Below are 24,020 nucleotides of genomic sequence, written 5' to 3'. Positions count from 1 at the left end.
CCGTCTGTCTGTTTAGCTTATCTGTCTGCAATATTCTCTGTCTATTTGTCAGTATGTTTGTCTCTTTTCTTTCATGAGTTTCTTTTATGTGTTTACCTGCATTCTCTCTCTCTCTCTCTCTCTCTCTCTCTCTCTCTCTCTCTCTCTCTCTCTCTCTCTCTCTCTCTCTCTCTCTCTCTCTCTCTCTCTCTCTCTCTCTCTCTCTCTCTCTCTCTCTCTCTCTCAGGGCAAAGGAGAGGAAAACGATCCTTCCTGTGCAGTTCATATGTAAGCAAAACTTCTTATTCATACATTCCTCCATTTGTTGAGCGAGGCAGGCGAGGCGGAGCGAAGGGAGGGCAAGAGAAGAGAAGTGAAGCGAGGCGAAGGGAAGGGTTGGCTGGGTTGGGTTGAGTTTGAGAAAGTCGATTATACAAGAAGTGGCTTTGCTGGCGTATGAAATAATGGCTGTTTTCCTTATTACCAGAGAAGGAGAAAGAGAGAGGGTAGTAGAAGAGGGTGAGGCAGAGATAGATAGGTGGACAGTTCGGTGGAGAATAATAGTCTTATGATTTTAGTGTTGGAAGTGTCAAGATGAAAGGAATTCCGTACTACCTTCATTTTTCACTATGATTACGATGAGGAGGAGGAGGAGGAGGAGGAAAAGGAGAAAGAAGAGAAGGTGAAGAACAACCATATTCGAAAAACTAAGAGTAAAGGATGGAAAAGAGAAAGAAGAGACACAAGATGAGAGCAGTGTTAATGGAAAGGAGTGAAAAAAATAAGAGGAAGAGGAAGAAGAAAGGCTTGATAATTCACGTAGTAAAATTAAGGAAGCAAGTACTTCTCAGAAACTTGCTGAAAATGACCGGCTGAGTGAGTGAAATTTTAAGAAAGAATGTTGCTGTTGACAATCCTGCGTAATGGAAGTAGTAGTAATAATGGTAATAGTAGTAGTAGTAATAGTAGTATCAACATAAATCTCTGAATTTGATTATATAGTGCAGCTAATCACAAACAGCCACATATCGGCCAACAAGTCTGGTAGTGGTGGTGTTGGTAGTAGTAGTAGTAGTAGTAGTAGTAGTAGTAGTATTGGAAATTGTAGTAATGGTGGTGATGGTGGTGGTAGTGGTTGTGGTGGTGGTGGTGGGTGGGGGCAACAGACATGCATAATAAACCAAATATTGAACATCTTCATTGATCACCCTCGTGAATAATGAGCAGGAATGAATAATTAGATTAGATTCCCTGCTGGCGAGAGAGAGAGAGAGAGAGAGAGAGAGAGAGAGAGAGAGAGAGAGAGAGAGAGAGAGAGAGAGAGAGAGAGAATATGATTTACTTCCGTGGGCGGTGATGAGAAATGAGGGATAGAAAAGGAGAAAGAGAGGGAGAGAGGCACAAGTCAACGATAATCTGGTGAGAATGAACAGGTGAGAAGGAAGGGGAGGTGGGAAGGAGGGAGGGACGGTCTCTATTGTACGTGTGCGTCTTAAGTACGTGACGGAAGGAGGGCAGGAGTGGGACTTGTGAGGGAGGAAGACAGATGAAGTGTCATTATGTACAGCGGCAGGGGAGAGAGAGAGAGAGAGAGAGAGAGAGAGAGAGAGAGAGAGAGAGAGAGAGAGAGAGAGAGAGAGAGAGAGAGAGAGAGAATTTTCACAGACGTACATGAATACCAACAAAACGACACACAAACAAAACAGAACCATATACAGACACCCACAAACAAATAGACAGGTAAATAAACCCATAAACAAGTAAACAGACAGAAGTAGACAGCTAAAGAAATAAACAGACGAGAAAAAGACCCAAAACCTCATAAAGACAGAACCAGAGAGAGAGAGAGAGAGAGAGAGAGAGAGAGAGAGAGAGAGAGAGAGAGAGAGAGAGAGAGAGAGAGAGAGACCAACCACTCCCGGCACCAAGTCTTAATGAGATCTTACCTGCTGCTGTCCCTTCCAGTTATCAATCACCTGTGGCATGAATTCTGAAATAAAGCGTGGCAGTTATCTTCAGTTACCTCGTGGAGAATCGTGCCTCCTGCAGCTGGGGGCGAGAAAGGCGAGGGAGGGAGATAAGAGGCTTTATGGACGCAGAAGACAATGGAAAAGAGAGGCAAAGGATGGAAGGCGCCGCAGAAGAGAAATGTAAATAAAAAAGTGAAATTAAATGCGAGGAACTGGAAGATTGAAAATGCTAGAGAGAGAGAGAGAATTACTACTACTACTACTACTACTACTACTACTAACACCACTACTACTACCACTACTACCATCATTATCGAGATCTCAGTGACGTTAAATCTACCATTAGCAATAACAGACTCGTCATATTGGCTCTATTTTCCTCAGCTGGCGCGCGTTTAAGAAGGTTCCTCTCTGATACAAAAGTGTTACGTATCCTTCCTATTGATCTTGTGTTCGTGACGCGCCCCGCCTCTCTTTGTCCTCATCTATGCGATATATTATGTATGTTTGTGTGTCTTGTACATTTATTTTTAGTACGTAGGTGGGAGAGAGACAGAAAGAAAGAGAGGAAGAGGGAGAGGGAGGGAGTTAAGATAGAAACACACACAGACAAACATACAGATAGACAGACAGATAAAGGGGAGAGAGAAACAGACAAAACATACAGATAGACGGGCAGAGAAAGAGAGAGAGAGAATCATATATTGACAAATACATAAACAGACTTGCACAAACAAACAGATAAATAGACAAGCAGGCAGGCAGGCGGGCAGGTGGACAAACAGAGACAAAAGTAAACAGAAAAATAGACAGAATAACAAAACACTGACACGGGAATAGATTGATAGACAAACACAAACAAACTGACAGACAGACACAGAGAAAACAGATGGGGGAATGGACAACAGGGAGAGAAAGAAGAGAAAAGAATATAATACTGATGGGAGAAATACAGATTGATAGAGAAACACAAACAGACAGACAGACGGACAGACGGACGCAGGAGAAGAGAGATGAGGGAGACTGGACAAGTGAAAGGTGTTTAATTCATTTTTCTATTATTTTTCCCACCACTGAGAGGGTTCTGGTCTTTGTGTCCATGTGTAACCGGCGTCTCTCTCTCTCTCTCTCTCTCTCTCTCTCTCTCTCTCTCTCTCTCTCTCTCTCTCTCTCTCTCTCTCTCTCTCTCTCTCTCTCTCTCTCTCTCTCTCTCTCTCTCTCTCATAGTCACGAACAGTATTTAACATCATCATTTATATTTACTTATCATTTATACTTTTTATTGATATGTATACAAGTTAATATCTTTTTCCTTGACCTATCCACGAAAAAAAAAAGCTGAATATTTATGCATTGTCGCTTACATTACTATTCACATTCACACATTACCTGGACATTTCTATTCATTTATTAGTTTACCTTCAAAAAGACCTCAGCTGTCTGTGTAATAAGTTTCTTCCTTTACCTTTACACGGAAAATAAATAAACGTGGAGAATATATATATGCATTAACTTCACTACTATTCATATTTACACGTTACCTTTACATCTCTATTCATTTACTAGTTTACCCTAAAAAGAAACCTCACTTACCTCACTTCCCTGTTCCCACGAGTTACTGAATTGAGGAAAGCAAGAGATTCATAGCAGAATCTTGCCCCCTGTACATTACTATTCATATTTGCACACTACCTGCACATCTACATTCATTTACCAGTTTACCTGCAAATGAGACTTCACCTGCTTCAGATCTCACGAGCTAATGAATGAAGGAAAACAGGAAGACGCTCAGGTGAATCTTCTGCCCTTGCATCTACATTATTATTCATATTTACACACCGCCTGCACACCTACACTCATTAACCAGTTTACCTGCAAAAGAGACCTCACCTGCTTCGGATCCCACGAGTTACTGAATGAAGCAAAGCAGGAATACGCATAACTGAAGCTTGGCACCATAACTAGAGACAATTATTCAGTCTTTCCTTCCGCCTGCATGAGTGAAACACGCCGCGCCTCGCTGCTGGGAACCTCTGGCATGTCTAGCGTCAATTTCAAGCGCGAACGCATCGGGTTATATTCACTATGTCGTCGTGAGTCCGGAACGTGATTCGGCTCAGTGATTCCCTGCCTTGCTTCTCGCCGTCTTGAAGCGGGCGAGGCAGAGAGCGAGTGCGTGCGAGGCTGGTTCAGGGAAAAGTTAGTGGGTTTTTTAGTGTGTGTGTGTGTGTGTGTGTGTGTGTGTGTGTAGGGTTGTTGTGGGGATTGGATGTATTGTTGTTATTATTGTTAATACTGACATTAATACTTCTGGTAATGCTACTACTACTACTACTACTACTTATTACTAATCGTTATCATTATTAAGATGTGAGCAATATTTGTGAATGTAAATGATTGTATGTTTCTACTACTATTACTACTACTACTACTACTACCACCACCATTACTACTACTACCACCACCATTACTACTACTACCACCACCATTACTACTACCACTACCACTACTACTACTACCACCACCACCATTACTACTACACTCATCTCCCACGACTCACATTTTTACCTCACTCGTCTCTTCTAACACACTTTTTCCACCTCACACATCCCCACAAAACACATCACAACTTTGAAAACTTGACTCCCTCGGCCTCTTATCACATCATCATCCCACTTCATCCGATTACATGTATTTTCTCTCACACCTGTTCTCTCCCTCTCCCTCTCTCTCTCTCTCCTTCCCTAACTGTCAGACACGTGCTTAGCTTACCCTCCCTCTCTCCTTCTCCCCAGGGTTTCCAGTCGAAGCTTCTTTTTGGCTCCAAGGAGATCGTGGCCATCAGCTGTTCCTGGTGTAAAGCAGCGTACCATAATATGGAAAGCTGCTTCAATATCAGCAAAATTGAGGAAACGTGTTCTCTTGGTAAGTATTTGAAAGTATTGCAGTGAGTAATGGAGTAATGGCGGCTTGGGGGTTTGTATCTGTGTGTGTGTGTGTGTGTGTGTGTGTTTCTCTTATGCTTTGTTGGGTTTTCCTGATATTGTTTTGCTATACACTTGATTGTTTTTTTATTATTACTATTATTATGATGATGTCCGTACTGTCTTTGTGCAAGTCAAGTTGAATTTCTGTGTTTTCGTGGTATTGCTGTGTCCAGTCTTCCAAAGTTTAGTTGGAGGTCTTTTCTTCTTTTCTATTTCATCTTCTTTTTTTCTCCTTTTTTTCCTCTTCTTTTGTCAAATTTTTAGTTTTCACGTACATTTGTAACAATATTTCTTTTACTGTAAACGTCACATTGTATTGTAAAGTGCTCAGAGCGATATTAGTAACAATTCTAGGGTTATATATTTACACATGAAGTTTACTTATTCATTGCCCACCAGCACATAATTGGTGACAGCGGCGAAGATCTTCAAATCTTGATACCTTTACAGCATATCAACAGATTTTACCGTTAGGAACTGTTATTTATTTCCCTTCCTTCTTTTTAACGTTGCTGGGAGTCAATCATATTTTCCTCACCCTTATTATCCCAGCAGCACATAAATGGTGGCAGCGGCGATGAATTTAAATAAATCTTGATAACTTTAAAATATAAACACACAAATTTACTACTCGAAACTCTTATTTATTTCCTTCTTTGAGCGTTTCTCGGGAGTCAATCAGGTTCCTCCAACACTCCCGACCTCCTCCTGGCCTACCTGTCTCGTTCTTGGCGCTGATTGGATGTATAATTAAGTCTCGCTACCTCCCTCAACCAATCACCTGAAGACTGCACAAAGGAGAAGCAGGAGGAGGAGAAAAAGAAGAATGAATAGTTACAGTAGGAGAAATAGGCGAAAGAGGAGATAGGGAGATAGAAGAAGGATGAGAAATCTAATACTTGTAGGAGAAATAGGCGAAAGAGATAGAAGGAAACAGAAGAAAAGAAAAATGAGGAATATTCAAAAGGAGAAATAAACGAAAGAGTAAAAGGGAAAAGCAGGAGGAGGAGAAATTAATGAATAAGTAGATAAAAAAAAGACAAAAGAGGATAAAGGGAAAAAAAGAAATAAATGGCGAAGTAGGCAAGAGAAATAAACGAAAGAGACAAAGAAATAACAGGAATAATAGAAAAAAGAGAAAAGGTAAACAGTTAGAGGAGAAATAGACGAAAGTAAAAATGGAAAAAGTAGGAGAGGAAGGAGGAGAAGAAGAAAACTAGGACACGCCAAATACATTAAAGAAAGAGAAGAAGGAGATGGAAGTGAAGGAGAAAAGTTAACACCAGAAACGATACGACCCCAGAGAGAGAGAGAGAGAGAGAGAGAGGAGAGAGAGAGAGAGAGAGAGAGAGAGAGAGAGAGAGAGAGAGTCTTTATTATTGTTCTATCATACCCACCACTTACATGAATTTTCTTTTTTGACTTTATCTTGCATTTACGTTACTAACTATTAATTTCCCCCTTCCTAATGTGTTTATTAAGTTTTTTTTTTTATTTTCTTCTGCCCAAATATAAGAACATAAGAACATAAGAAATAAGGGAAGCTGCAAGAAGCGACCAGGCTTACACGTGGCAGTCCCTGTATGAAACACACCTACCTATTTCCATCTGTTATCCCCATCCATAAATATGCAAGTTTACAGTGGGATATTCGTCTCGTATTGTTTTTAAACGTTTATTTGTAAGTTTATTGTGTAAGGTAAATAAAATAGTGTTAGAGAGAGAGGGAGGGAGAGGGAGGGAGAGTTGAGGAGGAGGAACGATAAACAATAGGAATAATAAGAGATAAATTTGTACTGTTAATCTCCTATTTACACATTATCTTCATCTTTCCTCTCCCCGATAATTTTGTTACACAGCGCTGAAGTGTTGTCACGAGTCCCCATTTGATCTCCCTTTGATGTCCCTCACTAGATATTTTTTTTTTCTTCCTTTTATCTTGCTATCTGTTTATATTTTTCCCACTTTTCTTTTTTTCTTTTTTTTTTTGTCTGCCTCCCTCTCGTCCTTTTTTTTTTCCATTCAATTTGTGTGTTTCTAGGTTTTGTCTGTCTGTCTGTCTGTCTGTCTGTTTATCTGTCTGTCTGTTTTTCTTTCTGATCGTATGTGGTCTGTCTTTCTGTCTATCGCCTTGTGTGTGTGTGTCTCTGTCTGTTTGTTTGTTTGTTTGTTTGTTTGTTTGTTTGTTTGTTTGCCTGTCTGAGGAATTTTCTGTCTGGCCATGGATCTGTCTATCTGTGAATCTCTCTCTCTCTCTCTCTCTCTCTCTCTCTCTCCACTCTCTCTCTCTCTCTCTCTCTCTCTCTCTCTCTCTGTCTCTCTCTCTCTCTCTCTCTCTCTCTCTCAGTCACTATTTACTTCGTTTATTTTCACCGTAATAGAGTTTTCTTTCTTTTTCTTTCTTCCTTTCTTTCTTTTTCCTCTTCGAGTTGTTCTTTTTATATATTTTTGTTGTGGTATTTTTTCCTCCTGTCTCGAGGGCAAGAGGGATGTAAGAAAAATAATTAGTTAGGAAATACCTGTTATTTAAGATCGACGAGAAAGAGGAAAGATTTGCAATGAATTGAGCTTACTATTATTACTATCATCACCATTATTACTTGTTTTATTATTCGTACTATTGTTGTTGTCATTTGTATTTATTTTATTTATTTTTATTTATTTTAACATCAGTAAGCACTTTGGAAACGTTGTGTGTGTGTGTGTGTGTTTGTGTGTGTGTGGGTGGGAAGGTAGTGCAGTGTAGAATAAAATGTGAAAACTCCACAGAAAGAAATTAAAAGCGTGTAGTGGAAATGTGGACTGGAATGAGAGAAACTGGTGAGTGAAGTTGTCTCACGCTAGTAAAGGGGAGATGTCGCTACAGGTGGAGGAGGACGAGGAGGGGGAGGTAAAGTGGAGTGGCGATTACAGCAATAGATTTAGGTGGAATGGAGTTAGACAGGAGTGGAGTGGGGGAGAGGGACAAGGGGCTTTGTGGAATGGACTGAATGTGGATTAGAGGTGGACTGAAGTGGAGTGGATCAGGGGAGCAGGAGTGAGTGGAGAGGAGGAGTATTATGGATTTATTATTTTTGGAAAGGAAGACAGAAGGAGTGGAAGAGAGAAGTTAGTGTGAAGTGGAATTTATCATGGTTGGGAGGCGAACTAGTGGAATTAAGTGGAGCTGCTATGAAGAGTGAGGTAGGAGTGGAAGAGTGGGACTTAATGATGAACTTTAACGAGCAGTGGGAAGGAAAATAAGTGGACATGGAGTTAAGTGGAAGTAGTGGATGAAACTTGACCATTAGGTGGAAGAAATGGAGATATGAATAAGATTTAAGTGGAATGGAAGAGTTGGATTTGAATCAGATTAGCTATGAAAAGAAAGAAAAAGCTAAATGGAGAGTGGATTAAGGTGGAGATGACTCGGCTTGGAGTGACGGGAAGAAAAGTGGAAGAGTTAAGGAGAGATAAACAGTTAGAGAAAAATAAATAAACGAGAAAAAAAAAGTGAGAGAGAGAGAAAAAAAAAAACAGGTGATATGGAGGAGGAGTGGAATTGTGTGGAGCAGGAGTAATGTGGAACGAGAGAGAAGAAGAAGAACAGTTAGAGAAGCAGAAATAAACGAAAAATACATAGATGTGTGGAGAGAGAAAAAAGAAAAAAAAACTGTTGATGTGGAGGAGTGGAGTTGGGTGAAACAGGAGTGGTGTGGAGTGAGGGAGGATGTGCATAATTTACCCTCACCTGTGTGCTCCAGTTTGAGGTGTGTCGGCGGGAGGCTTAAAGGGGATGAGATCAGGTTGTTGCCTCCTTGACCTGCGTTCCCTTGCACTTCAAACCTTTCCTTCTCTTTTATTGACATATTTTTTGCATTAAGATCAAGATGGACGGTTGGAGATAAAATCTTCTTTTTTGTATAGGTATATTTTTAAATTCTGGAGGTGGAGGTGGAGGGATAGAGATAAATCTTCCTTTTTTTTTTTTTTTTTTTTCAATGTTATTTGCATGAGGAGGATGTGGGAGTGGGTGGTTGGTGGTAAATCCCTTTTTCTTTTCTATAATTTTCTCTTATAGATATATTCTTATGTGAGGGAGGTGGAGGAGGCGTATGGGTGATGGTAAATATTGTTCTTTATTCAATATTTTGCTAGTCCATTTTTACATTAGAAGGTGGAGATGGAGGGTGGTGGTAAATCTTTTTCTCTTCCTTTTTATTTATTTATTTATGTATTTATTTATTTATTTATTTATTTTATTTATTTATTTCATTTTATTTATTTATTTATTCATTCATTTTATTCTTTTTTGCACTTGTGAGGTGAAGCTTTAATGTTGATGGGGGTGATTCTTCCTACCTTTCTATCTTTGACATCAGTGACGTGATACTGGTCGGGGAGGATAATTCTTCTCGTTTTCTATATATAAATCTTACTTAGGTGAACTGGAAAACCAAGTAACATATCTGTACTTATATGAGTTGTTAACAATACCTTTTTTACTTGTTGATTTTATGTAGTTTTTTTTTCTCTCACTTATTATGCTATCAATCAGTTTATATTAGATCCCTTCCTCTAATAATTTTCTACCTTTGATCTGTAAGTTATTTTTCCCTTTAGTCTTCTTCCTTTAAAACCTGATGCCTCACAAATCAATCTTATTATTATTTACCATCACCTCTCTCTTCCTTACTGCTTATATCTCGTTTAAATGAAGCCTCCTTCCTGCTAAATCATCTTAACTTACCTTGCCTTCCTCATAATTTCACCTATTTATGCTTAGATTCACTCATAATTCATCATAATTCACACACTTGGCCCCTTCCCTTCCCTTCCCTCTTACCTTCCACCCGCGTCTCTTTCTCGGCCCCTTTATACTAAAATTTTCCCCCTCATAGATCTCCCTCACGCCTCACCTTCGTCATAACTCATTCCTCTACACCTGCTCTACACTGCCGCCTCACAGCTCGTCGTCTTCCAACACCAGACTTACTTCATCTTCGTCTTATTTCCCTCTCTCGCACACACATGCATGCACATCTAATTTTAGCCTTCTCACATCTAATACCTGCGTGCTCTCTCTCTCTCTCTCTCTCTCTCTCTCTCTCTCTCTCTCTCTCTCTCTCTCTCTCTCTGGAAATGAGTTTAAGCTTTCTCCTTTTTTAGAACCTTTTCATCACTTCTCTTTAGCTTTCTCGCATCTATTACCTGCATGCTCTCTCTCTCTCTCTCTCTCTCTCTCTCTCTCTCTCTCTCTCTCTCTCTCTCTCTCTCTCTCTCTCTCTCTCTCTCTCTGGAAATGAGTTTAAACACACTCCTATTTAGAACCTTTCTCTCACTTTCCTTCACCTCCAGCCCGTCTTGGTGTTTGTTTGTTATGGCGCATGTGTGGGGGAGTTACATGTGTTGTGGCGCTGGGAGAGGTGTGTGCGGGGGAGAGGGGAGGAATATTATACTGCTCTCCTCTCTCCCCCCTCTCTGTCTCTCCCTCTCTTTACTCCTCTCCCTTTCACCTTTCTCAGTTTGTTTCTCGCCTCGTCACTTTCCTCGCCCTCCTCATCTTGCAGCCTTGTTGTGGCAGCCTCATTACCACTGTCTCTCTCTCTCTCTCTCTCTCTCTCTCTCTCTCTCTCTCTCTCTCTCTCTCTCTCTCTCTCTCTCTCTCTCTCTCTCTCTCTCTCTGGATTTCTATTTTTTTTTCAATTAGTTCACAATTCTTTTATTCTCTCCTCATTTGTTCCTTTTTTTCACCCCTTCCTTCTTTCTGTATTCCGTGTCCTCTTTGTTCTCTAATTACCAGGCTGGGGGGAGCGAATTAGTCCTGTAGATGAGTGGCGTCCAAAGTTTTCTATTTTGTGGTCATTTACACAAGGGGACCAAATTTAGAGAATCTCCCTTGTTTTTTTTTTTTCCGCCATTGCTGTCACTTTCGTCTGGTATTATTTTATTTTTCATGGGGATTTTGTTTTTCCTGAGTCAGTTTTTTTTTCTTTCTTTTTTATCGCACTTTTTATTTTTCTTTATTAGTTTAGTGGTTGCATTAGCTCACATGTAAAATAAACGGATATATACTTGGGGAAAATATTAAGTTTTTTTTTTTTGTATTAGTTACATGGAAAATTGTAACTTTTTTGTTTTATTTTGTCTTATTTCTTGAAGTTCGAAAGATAGATAGATAGATAGATTGATTGATTGATTGATTGATTGATTGATTGATAGACAGATAGATAAATAGACTTATAGATACCTAGATTAATTTACTGATAAGTAGATGAAATAACTGATAGATAAACAGATATACAAACAGACAGACAAACAGACAGACAGACACATAAAAGAAACAACCGTATATACCATCCAAATTTTACCCTCCCCACAGAATTAGAAAAAAAAAAGTATACAAAAAAAAAAACGTGAAATCCCTTTGCTCCTAGAATTCCCACACCTTTTGAAGCACGTCACTGATGGAGATAATTCCACGACTCTTTAAAAACATGCAGTACTTATTACGAATACCTTACATTCCCTTTCCCTTGAGAACCATGACCGCCAGGATGCCAATTGATGGTTTAATTATTTTGCTACGTAATTATCGTGCCAATTAGCAATAAATAATGTGATATACTCTCTCTCATTCTCTCTCTCTCTCTCTCTCTCTCTCTCTCTCTCTCTCTCTCTCTCTCTCTCTCTCTCTCTCTCTCTCTCTCTCTCTCTCTCTCTCTCTCTCTCTCTCTCTCTCTCTCTCTCTCTCTCTCTCTCTCTCTCTCTCTCTCTGCTTTTGTCAGTGAGTTGCACAATACTGTTTTGTTTCGGTATTAGAAATAGGGTTGTGATGGTGGTGGTAATAGTAGTAGTAGTAGTAGTAGTAGTAGTAGTAGTAGTAGTAATAGTATTAGTAGGAAGGACAAATATGAAACTTGTTGATCTATAACGAGGGTACTTTCTGTACTACTACTACTACTACTACTAATAATAATAATAATAATAATAATACTAATACTAATACTACTACTACTAATAATAATAATGATAATAATAAAGTACGCGTTGAGGAAGAGGATAGAATAGAACAAACCTTCCCACCCTCCTCCTCCTCCTCCTCCTCCTCCTCCTCCTCCTCCTCCTCCTCCTCCTCCTCCTCCTCCTCGTCTTCACCATCATCATCATCATCATCATCATCATTATCAAGACAGACGATACATCTTCCATCTTTCTTGTCCCCAACTTTGTGAAACTTACCAATATCCTTCAACAACTTTCGTGTGTGTCTGTTTTTTTCCCCTTAACTCGTCTTTCCTCCTGCTATTTCCTCCTCCTCTTACTCGTCCTACTCCTCCTGCCCCTCTGCCTTGTAATTGTCTTCTCTCTTCCTTCATCTCCACTCTTTCCTTCCCTTGAATATAAATGAGTTTTCCGGTTCGTAAGGAAAAGCAGGAGAAAGTATTTGGGAGTGTTGAAACTATGAGCACACACACTACACTAGCGAACATAAGAGCAGAGCCTCTCAACTCTTACGCGGAACTTAGTGCATGCAAAGTTTGGCGTGTTACTGTGTATAAATATTAGAACGTATGAGATTAACAAGGAAGCCTGATACTGGTTGAGATGAAAAAAAAAAAGGAAGATTTAGAGTGGATAGCAAAATATTAGTAAATTTAGGAAGGTTGTTGTGTGGTGGAGGAAACAAGTATATAAAGGATTAGTGGTTTTAAGATTATACGTAAGCAATAGTGGCATTAAGAAAGGAATGAAGGGTTGTTGAGAGAAAGTAAGGAGATATTAGTAAATTTAAGGAGATTGTTGGAGAGTAAAGGAATTAAACAAAGATTAAAAGGTTATTTGAAACGAGTAGAAAAGTATTAGAAATTCTAGAACAGTTCATACGTAAGTAGCTGGGGAATTAAGGGAGAAATGAAAGCTTGTTAAGAGAAAGTAAAGAAAATGTTGGTAAAATTTAAGAAGATTGTGGGGAAGTAGAGGAATTAAACAAAGAATGAAAGTAGGAAAGTAATGTCAATTCATATTTAAGTAACAAGGGAATTAAGAAAGAAATGAAGGATGGTTAAGAGAAAGTAAAGAAAATGTTAGTAAATTTATAAAGATTGTGGGGTAGTAGAGGAACTAAACAAAGAATGAAGAGTTATATAAAGCAAGTATTACCAATTATAGGATGAATTTCACGTAGATAACAAATTAAACAAAGAACTGAAGATTATTTAGAGCAAGAAAACTGAGGCGTAGCGGAGGAATTAAGCCACCGATGAAAGTTTGTTTGCAGCAAGCAGTAGAGTATTAGTAAATTCAGGAAGATTGCAGAGGGAAAGGATGAGTCAAGCTGGAAATTAAAGGTTGTTTGCTACTGGGAATGCAAATGAAGATGAATCCTTAGCTTCTCTGTCACAACTTATAGTAGATTCAGGAAGATTGTAGAATAAAAGGATGAATCAAGCTAGCAATTAAAGTCTGTTTGTCACTGAAAATACTGAAAATGCAAGTGAAGATGAATCCACACCTACAGTTCTCCATCACAAGTTATAGTAGATTCAGGAAGATTGTAGAATAAAAGGATGAATCAAGCTAGCAATTAAAGTCTTTGTCACAGAAAATACTGAAAATGCAAGTGAAGATGAATCCACACCTACAGTTCTTCATCACAAGTTATAGTAGATTTAGGAAGATTGTAGGATAAAAGGATGAATCAAGCTAGCAATTAAAGTCTGTTTGTTACTGAAAATACTGAAAATGCAAGTGAAGATGAATCCACAGCTACAGTTCTCTATCACAAGCCAAGCCGGACAAAATATGAATAAATTAAAGAACACTGTGGAATGATAGAGAGATTAAGTGAGAGATTACAGCCTATTTGCCACTGAGGATGGAAATGAAGAGGAATCCTGCAACTACTCTATCGCATCACAAACCATTCCGTCCGTGTGTCACTTTTATTGCAAATGTTCGACAGATGAATGTTGTATGAGCTTTCCTGAATATATATTACGCTTTTAATACCGGATGCGGAAGCTGTTTGTCCGTATCCTGACCTGTATCTGTGTGTGTGTATGTACTGCGCCACTGAGACATTGGCTTAAAGGTTTATCCTCCAGAGACGCATCCGGGACTCGAACATCTGACAAGACAATCAGTGTAAACACCTTAGCAATCAGCCATAATCATCGCGGTTTATGAGAGCAAAAGGGAAGCTGCAAAGAGCCATCAGGCCTACACGTGGCTGTCCCTGAATGAAGCACGCCTCGCTGTTTCCACCTGTCATTCCCATCTATAAATCTGTCTAATTTTTCTAAGCTCCCTAGATCAAGTGGTATTTAACTCTTTCATTGTTATGGCTGTTCTTTGTTAACTTTGCAAAGTTCAGCGCACCGTAGAAAATATAGTTTGTATGGACACAGAAAAAAGAGTTAATGGAAGGTTAATTCTATATAATCTAGATTGAATACGGAACTCCTTAAGCCTTTCACTGTTATGGCTGTCTTTGTTAACATTCACAGCAAAGTAAAAGTATAGTTTGTATGGACACAAATAAAAAAAAAATAAATAAATAAATAAAGGATGGAACGGAACAGTAATTCACCATTTCTTAGGTTCGTGATTTTACCCTTCCACTTCTACGGTTGCCCTATGCCACACCAATAAGCACTTCCTTCTCATCCCTTGCCCTTTATGTTTCTTCCACCGCTGGGCTTCATTAATCACCGTAACAGTCTAGATAATTTACCACCTGCGTGAGGTAATACTGCACCCATACTTGTCTTTCCCTCCACCTTTTTATCCCCTCCTTGACGTCCATCATTCTTGCAGTTTACTATAGTCATTTATTCTTCCCTACCTGTCAGTAACTCAACCCTTCTCCTGTTACCTGTCAGTCTGTCCAGCTTGCCTCCCACGCACGTCTGTTTCTAGAGAAGAATGAGGTGCGAATGACGGTGAATGATGATAGTTATGGTGGTAATGATGATGGGGTTGTTAAATATAATTACGGTAATGTAACTAACTGCATAATCTCCCTTTTTCATTATTATTACTTGTATTGTTGTTGTTTTGGTGAATTATTCTCATTTTTAGCCTTTCATTCTATCCATTTGTTCATTCCTTTCTCTCTCTCTCTCTCTCTCTCTCTCTCTCTCTCTCTCTCTCTCTCTCTCTCTCTCTCTCTCTCTCTCTCTCTCTCTCTCTCTCTCTCTCTCTCTCTCTCTCTCTCTCTCTCTCTCTCTCCACCTGCTCACCCGTCACTCCTCCTCTTCCATTCTTCACCCACTCATCTCCATTCTTCACTCCACTTATACACATTTTTTTTCTCTCCCCGTCCCCACACCAGCTGCCCACTCACTCACCCTTCCCTCCTCCCCTTCCATTTCTTGTCCAATCGCCTCTTCTCTGCCATCCATTCTGTGTCCAGTAATGTCTCTTTTCCTTCAGTTCTCTGCCCGTTTATCTCCATCTCTCTGTCTGTTCCATACCATCCTTGTTTCCATCTCGTCTTTGTTCTGTTCCACGTACTTCCACTTTTCCTTCCATCTATTTTATTAGTAGTATACACCTGTTTTCGTATCCAGCATAATCATCCACATAGTGTCTCTGCTCTCTCTCTCTCTCTCTCTCTCTCTCTCTCTCTCTCTCTCTCTCTCTCTCTCTCTCTCTCTCTCTCTCTCTCTCTCTCTCTCTCTCTCTCTCTCTCTCTCTAAAACATTCAGTGCAGTTTATATAAAGTTTCGTTAGCTTAACTTTCCTGATTCGAGGACAAACTATTTTTAAAACCAGGTACATTATATATATGAAATGAAATGCATACAGTACACACTCTTTCTTGCTCTCTTGCTCTCTCTTGCTCTCTCTCTCTCTCCCTCCACTAGCATCTACTCACCCGCATTCATTACACTCACTCATTCCCTCACTCTCTCTCCAACATTCACTCACCTGTACCTCTCTCCGTCTCTCCCCCACACAGGTATTCACGCAAGCATCATCGTTCCTCCCTCCTGGATTGTTAAACTCCCCCGGCGCGGCTCCTTCAAGTCCTCACTACGCAAATCTCCCAAGAAGAGGAGCTCCACCAAGAGAAAGAGCAGGGACAAGGTGAGAGAAGGCTCGGGGAGGAGGGGGAGGTGGGGGTGGTTTGGGGAAAGAAGGGTAGGTTTTGTTTTCCTCTTATTATTGGGGGTTTGTGTGAGTGAGTCTGAATTTTACTTTGCTTTTGTGGTTGTGTTCTGTTTATTTTCTCTCTGTTCTCTCTCTCTCTCTCTCTCTCTCTCTCTCTCTCTCTCTCTCTCTCTCTCTCTCTCTCTCTCTCTCTCTCTCTCTCTCTCTCTCTCTCTCTCTCTCTCTCTCTCTCTCAAAATATATCAAAGACAAAGGTAATGTTCTTGTCATTATTGTTATTATTATTATTATTATTATTATTATTATTATTATTGTTGTTGTTGTTGTTGTTGTTATAGACATTCCTGATGCTGACGATGGCTATACGCATTATTCCTTACACTCGCGTCCCAGCTTCCAATAAAGACTGGAATATCGAAGAACAAACTTGTGTAAAATATTGGAGAAAATTTTTGCCTCTCTTGATCATGTTCGATAATTGTGCCTTCGATTGGATAACAGAACCTAACCTAACAGAAGCTAACCTAACTTAACCTAATCTAACTAAACAAAAGCTAACCTAACCTAACTTAACCTAATCTAACAAAACAAAAGCTAACCTAACCTTACCTTATCTAATTTAACGTAACAGAAGCCAACCTAACCTAACCTAACCTAACCTAACCTAACTTAATCTAATCCAACAAAACAAAAGCTAACTTAACTTAACCTAATAGAAGCTAACCTAACCTAACTTAACAAAAGCTAACCTAACCTAACTTAAAAGCTAACCTAACCTAAACTAACGTAATCTAACCTAACTTAATTTTTCCTTTCTCTCTCTCTCTCTCTCTCTCTCTCTCTCTCTCTCTCTCTCTCTCTCTCTCTCTCTCTCTCTCTCTCTCTCTCTCTCTCTCTCTCTCTCTCTCTCTCTCTCTCTCTCTCTCTCTCTCTCTCTCTCAGCGTAGTTATCTCTTTCCCTCTCCCTCTTATTTTCTTTCTTTGTAACTCTTGTTTTTGTTTTTGTTTTTTCACTCTCTCTCTCTCTTTTAACTCTATCCTCTCCTCTCCCGGCGTAGTTAACCTGACCTCTGACCTCTCGCCTTCTGTGGGTCATCCTCGCTGATCCTTGACCTTTGCCCGACTGTCACCCTTAGTCCGTGACCTCGGCGCATCCTAAAATATGTGACAGGATAATTTTTTGACCTCAAGCTTTTTAGGACGTGGTCACCCAAAGCCAGCCCTTCTGTGTCCTATTTCTGGTGCTCTCTCTCTCTCTCTCTCTCTCTCTCTCTCTCTCTCTCTCTCTCTCTCTCTCTCTCTCTCTCTCTCTCTCTCTCTCTCTCTCAAAAGTTATGGCTTCAAAAAACGCTAACCACATTTTTTTTCCTCATTATTGTTCGCTGTTGTTATTTGTAATGTATGTATGTAACTGCCCCTGAGTGAATGTCTCTCTCTCTCTCTCTCTCTCTCTCTCTCTCTCTCTCTCTCTCTCTCTCTCTCTCTCTCTCTCTCTCTCTCTCTCTCTCTCTCTCTCTCTCTCTCTCTCTCTCTCTCTCTCTCTCTCTCTCTCTCTCTCTCTGGAACCGCCTGCTGCTAATGACTCAGTGTTACCAGAACTAAATGGAGCCTTCCTTCCTTCCTTCCTTCCTTCCTTCCTTCCTTCCTTCCTTCCTTCCTTCCTTCCTTCCTTCCTTCCTTCCTATCACGGGTCTTCTGTCTGTTTCCTTCTCCCTCTTTTCTCAGCTATAATCCCTGCCTCACCTGCAGCCTCCTCTCTCTCTTTCTCTCCCCCTCTCTCCTTTCCTCTCTTCCTCTCTCCTCCTCTCCCAAGACTTTCCTTCCTTTCTCTACAACACCCACAACTGTTGAGGAAGGCTGATGGTGGTGATGGTTATGGTAATGGTGGTAGTGGTGGTGGTGGTGGCAGAGGAAGAGAAAAATAAAGAAAAAAAGAAAAAAATAAAAGAAAATATTGCGTGTTAATGTATATTTATTTTTCAGAGATAATATAAGTTTAAGATGCGAAATAGTGAGTAATAGTGATGATTGTGAAAGAAGTTGTGATAAAATCTAGAAATCTTGCAAGACCACCACCTCCACCACCGCCACCACCACCACCACCACCACCACCACCACCACATGTCTTAGTTTTACACAGATCCACGCGCGGACACGGCTTAGCAAACCGCCTCACACCTGCCTCACACCTGCCTCACACCTCCTCTCCTCTCCTCTCCTCTCCCTCCCTTTATATTTGTTTACTTGCCACATATCTGTCCCTGTGCTAACTAATTGTCCTGAGAGAGAGAGAGAGAGAGAGAGAGAGAGAGAGAGAGAGAGAGAGAGAGAGAGAGAGAGAGAGAGAGAGCTGACATTTAAGCGTGAGTCAAGGTTACTAATGTTTATTGGAGAGAGATTGATTTCTGTAACGATACTTTTCCTCTTTTGGTCTTTGTGTGTGTGTGTGTGTGTGTGTGTGTGTGTGTGTGTGTGTGTGTGTGTGTGTGTGTGTGTGTGTGTGTGAGACGGACTATTATTGCAGGAACCAGCCGTAATGGCGTCGTAGTTCGCACACACACACACACACACACACACACACACACACACACACACACACACACACACACACAATCAATATTCACGGTCATCTTTTGTGTACAGAAAATCCGAACAACAATTAATTATGATAAAAAATGTTCCCACCAATAAAAATTAGAACATGAATTGAAGCTTCCTTTGAGAAGTGTTTTGAAAAGTTGCTCCTTTTTATTTATTCTTTCTTCCCTTTTTTCCATCGTTCACTTTGTGTGTGTTCATAATTTTCGTTTCTGCAGTTTTAATCAACCTTTTCTCTCATATTTCTTTATTTTTTTAGTCTTTTTTTTTTTCGCCGGAGAAATGTTTATATATATATTTTTTTTTATTTCGTTTGATTTGAATGGAATACTGTCAGTCAGGCCACAAGAGAAACACAAATGAACACAATAAAAGAACAAAAAAACAATAGCAGCGTCAAACTTATTAGCCCTTAGGAGACTGTGATAAGCTACACAGTTGAATATAAAATAAACAAACAAATATACAAAGAAGAGGGAGCCAAACTACTACTACTACTACTACTACTACTACTACTACTACTATTACTACCCCCACCACTACCACAGCCACAGTGTCTTTCCCTTACATCAATAGCACAATGGAAAATGGTTTGGTACATCAGCGTTTAAGATTTGTGGGCGGATGGGTGGGCTGGTGAGGTGGGGAGCTGGTGGGCGGGCTGGGAGGGGCACTGGGTGGGTGTTAATAGCCGTGTGTTCGGTTCGGAGGGTTTCAAAGCTCGCGAACCGGTGTGATCTATCTCTTCGAGCCATCTTGCTTCAAACTCTGTGATGGTCCCGAAGAGAGGCGCTGGTTAAGGGACTTGCCGCTCTCTCTCTCTCTCTCTCTCTCTCTCTCTCTCTCTCTCTCTCTCTCTGATTGTTTTTATCAATCTTATATATTTCATGTATTTATTCATTTTCATATTTTTATTCTATCATTTCGTTATTATTTATTTTTTTCTATTTTTCTGTATTTTCCTTTATCATTTCGCTGTTATTTTCATTATTTTCTATTTTTTTCTGTATTTCCTTGATCATTTCGCTGCTATTTTCTTTTTTTTTCTATTTTTTTCAGTTTATCTCCATTATCACTTTTTTTCTGTTGATTTCCATTATCATGTAGTTGCCATCACGATATAAAGAGCCAACAGTCGTTTGCTTTCACGTGAATTGTTCCACGTAATTACTCTCGCTCTTCTCTCGCAACAACGGCACGGAATTATACAATGCTCTCCCCTCCCCCTTTTATTTTCACCATCACACACCATCATTAAAAGTCGTAATAGCGATACGAGACAGGATTTAAAGAGCAGTCACTATGTTTCCTCACTATTTTGAAATAATGAAGTACCCGAGATTGTTTTTGGTTATTTTTGTTCCCGTGGCTCTGTGGTACAATGCTCGCCTCGTGACCCAAAAGTTACGGGTTCGAGTCTGGCTGTCGCTACTTTCTCGTTGGGCGAAGTAGCGCGCTTTTCGTAATCCCAGCGACTTTCGTATAACGTCATTGAAGCGTCCTAACTCAGTTTTGCAGTTTTGTTTGCGAAATTCATGTATGGTCGAGGTAACTTGCTTTACGTTGACACAAGACAGTAATTTCAAACGTATTCCTCTCGTCTTTTTTTTTTTTTTTTCCCTCCGTTCATCCCTTTTCTCTAATTATTGCTGTCTTTTTTGCTCTCTCTTTCTCTTTCTTTCTTGTTCTCTCTCGTTCTGCCGATCTCTCGTTCAATCTCTCTCTCTCTCTCTCTCTCTCTCTCTCTCTCTCTCTCTCTCTCTCTCTCTCTCTCTCTCTCTCTCTCTCTCTCTCTCTCTCTCTCTCTCTCTCTCGTCTATCTTATCTACCTTATATTTACAGACTTGTGGTTGTTTCTAGAGGTTTCCAAGTGTCCATGCGTGATTCTAGTGAGATTTTAACAAGGATTCAGCATGATCAATAGGGGAAACACCCGTGAGAACCTAGCAACCTTCGTATAACCCTATTTCGGCGCCGTAACCCAATTTGCAGTTCCGTTTGCGAAATTCACGCATGGAGTTAGGGTCGAGATAACTTACTTACCGTTGAGACAAGACAGTATTCTCAAATATCTCGGCGTTTTATCTTTATTTTTGGCAGGTTCGTTTGGAAGTTAATAAGGGGTTTCAAGTGTCCATTCTTGATGCTAGTGATGGTCTGTCAAGGATGCTGCGTCTTTGAAGGGAAAAACACCAGTATGAACCCGAAGTGATCGTCTCTTTGGCCTTTGAAAAATTGTCCTGATGAAAGACCAAAGCGTTTCTGTTACGAGCCATAAGCCGAAAAGTAAGTAAATAATGAAAATGCGGACCTTTTTGAAAACTGAAATGTACAGGACGCATAAAGAACATAACGTGGACTTTAGATTGTAAGCGAAATGGAAATTAAAATGAACGAAACACTAAATTCAAACGATAAGGACTCAAAATCATGCATTACCGATACAAAAACTCACTTTACCGAACCAAAACTGACCTGGCTGGCTGTACCGCACTGTACCTAAACTCCTATTGCCTTCTTCCTATCCTGTTACCTACAAGTACCTATATACCTCAGCTTTACGGCGGCGCGGACTGTTATAGGAGTCTCAAATGTTTACGGAGTTTGCAAGCGGTCGATTCAACAAAAGTTCCTTGATGTAACGAGCAGAGGAAGTTACTGGGGGAGATTCGTCTGAGTCCTCGAAGGTAAAAGTCACATCAGACGACTGAGATTATTTTATGACCTTTGTTTATAGGTGAGAGAGAGAGAGAGAGAGAGAGAGAGAGAGAGAGAGAGAGAGAGAGAGAGAGAGAGAGAGAGAGATTTATCATTAGAAAAATAATAATAAGAAAGACACACACACACACACACACACACACACACACACACACACACACACACTCACACACACACACACACACACACACACACACACACACACACACACACACACACACACACACACACAAACAAACAAACAGAGACAGCCAGAGATACAGACAAAACAAACAAACAGACAGACAGAAATAAAAAAGATAATAATAATACCACCAACATTATACACATCCCCACACCAGAGCAAGGCCAGCACACATACCGATACACCAGAGGGGAGGAAACGAGACACATTACACAGCGTATGGTGCATAATGTATAATGTAGAGAGAGGAGAGCCGCGTCTGCCCGGCACCATGACTCCCTGCTAAGGAAACATCAGCTTGCTTATCCGAGAGGCAGGAGCGGTCTATTAATAGCGTGGGATCCTCCGTGGGGGATAAAAAATAGTCTTCGTTGAGAGTGAAGGCTCCGGGAGGCAGGGAAGATGGGAAGCTTTTGTGAGGAGGAATGGTTTAAGGACGGAACGGGAGGAAATATATTGCAAGGAAGGGTTTTATACGTAAGGGTGGATGAACTCTGTAATATCCAAGTTCAGGTGAAATACGTGCCTTGGCTTGTGATTCTGTTAGGAAGAAGGATAGGTGGAGGTGGAAACAGTAAGGGTATATTGCAAGGCTGGACAAAGCTGGGTTTATATATAAGGGTGTATGGACTCTGCAATATCAGTTCAGGTGAGAATTATGTGCCTTGCTTGTGATTCTGTTATAGGAGAAGGATATTTTTTTCATTTTCTTGTAGTAAGGCGAGGGAAAGGAAGGAAGGGGAACGGTAAGGATATGATTGCAAGGCTGGACAAATCTGGGTTTATATATACGAGAGATGGACCTTGTAGTATCCAAAATCATGTGAGAGTGATAACGATCATCCCCTCTCTCGTGACTTCAGCATTGGGGTAAACACTATTTTTTTTTTTTTTCTTCAAGACTAGAGTATGTTTGCATTACAAGGCCAGATTCACATTACAAGGGTCGAATTTTACATACCTTCCCAACTTCGAGTGTCACTAACATTCATAACTTCTTCATTGGGAAAAACACCGATTTTTTTTTTTTTTTTTTTTTTTTTTTTTTTTTTTTTTTTTTTTTTTTTTTGTAAGACCAGAGTATGTCACTATTACAAGACCAGATTCACATTACGAGGTCGAATTCTACCTACCTTCCTAACCTGAACTGGCACTCACGTCCCTTCCTCGCCACTCCGTCATCCTGGAAGGCTTAATCAAAAATCCCTGGGGAAATTTTGCGAGACTACCTGGCAAACGTACAACAATTTTAAGTGGCGGATAAAACAGAAGGGAGCAAAGGTGCAATTTCGTCTCCCCTAATGATCCTATTACGGGCAAGTTTTACATCTCCCCGGCCAGCCGATAATAGAGTTTTGCCTGTGCAGGAATAAAGAGCGGCAGTAATAGAACCAGTTGTTGTAGAGGCATTGGAATCGCTTTCAATATCGGCAAACCAAAAAGTCCCCAGGGTCATGCAGCCAGGAAGGGCATTTCCATCCGCAGTGCCCCTGTGTGGAGGGTCGGAACCTTCAAATCTTACACCCCATACCATTTAACCTTTTGTATTCGTGGCATTGGTTTTAATGGAATGGTTCTCTTTAGGCGCCTTATTATTGCGATTCATGGAGATCTATGTATTATGAAAAGCAATATAGAAAATACCATTACTTATGGGAATATTTGTGATTATATTTCAGTAAACCTTAGAGGAATATTCACAGCTAAATTACACGATACCAGAGAGAGAAACAGGCGGCTGTCGACTGTCGGACATGGAAATAGATACAGACAGACAGATAATCAGACCAGACCCTTGTCAAACTGCCCTAAGTTCCCTACAAACTTATAACTAGCTAACTTGTGATTATACCAGCCACGGGTCACTTATACCTGCCCCCCCCCCCTTGCCCGCCGTGATAGACAGCGAGACGGATTGTTATAGAATTAATATAAGTAGCAGTGGGATGAAGAGGGAGTAGTAGTAAGTAGTAATAGTAGTAGTAGTAGTAGTAGTAGTAGTAGTAGTAGTAGTAGTAGTAGGGTAATAATAATGAGTTAATATCACTCTGGCAGGGGAGTTTTACAAAGATGGATGAGACAATTAAGAATGAAGGGGAAGCTAAGGAAGGGAGAGAGGGAGGAAAGGGGGGAAAAAAATCCTTACATAGTCATTTGCATAAATATTGGACCGGAGTGTGAAGACCATTTATCAGGAACAGGAGGAGGAGGAGGAGGAGGAGGAAGAAGAAGAAGAAGAAGAAGAAGAAGAAGAAGAAGAAGAAGAAAGGAATGTCTGTTATTTGATGAACGCTAGCACTCTCTCTCTCTCTCTCTCTCTCTCTCTCTCTCTCTCTCTCTCTCTCTCTCTCTCTCTCTCTCTCTTCTCTCTCTCTCTCTCTCTCTCTCTCTCTCCTCTCTCTCTCTCTCTCTCTCTCTCTGGCAGTCGTTCCTTCCTCCCCCATTTTCCTTGGAGTTGATTTAAGAGCAATTAAACACTAACTGAAG

The 24,020-nt window shown here is 40.3% G+C and overlaps 1 protein-coding gene across 1 annotated transcript in view; it reads left to right on the top strand.

The window, feature by feature from the left end:
* Positions 1-24,020, top strand: part of LOC135115904 (diacylglycerol kinase zeta-like) — a 96,503-nt gene that overhangs the window by 47,499 nt on the left and 24,984 nt on the right. Inside the window, 2 exon segments of the mRNA XM_064033019.1 lie at positions 4,745-4,874; positions 15,882-16,009. Coding sequence (XP_063889089.1) covers positions 4,745-4,874; positions 15,882-16,009 — 258 coding nt within the window.

This window comes from Scylla paramamosain, chromosome 30, assembly GCF_035594125.1.
Source record: "Scylla paramamosain isolate STU-SP2022 chromosome 30, ASM3559412v1, whole genome shotgun sequence".
Lineage (NCBI taxonomy): Eukaryota > Metazoa > Arthropoda > Malacostraca > Decapoda > Portunidae > Scylla > Scylla paramamosain.
Note: the sequence above shows the minus strand (reverse complement) of the source record. Positions and strands in the feature narration are given on the sequence as shown.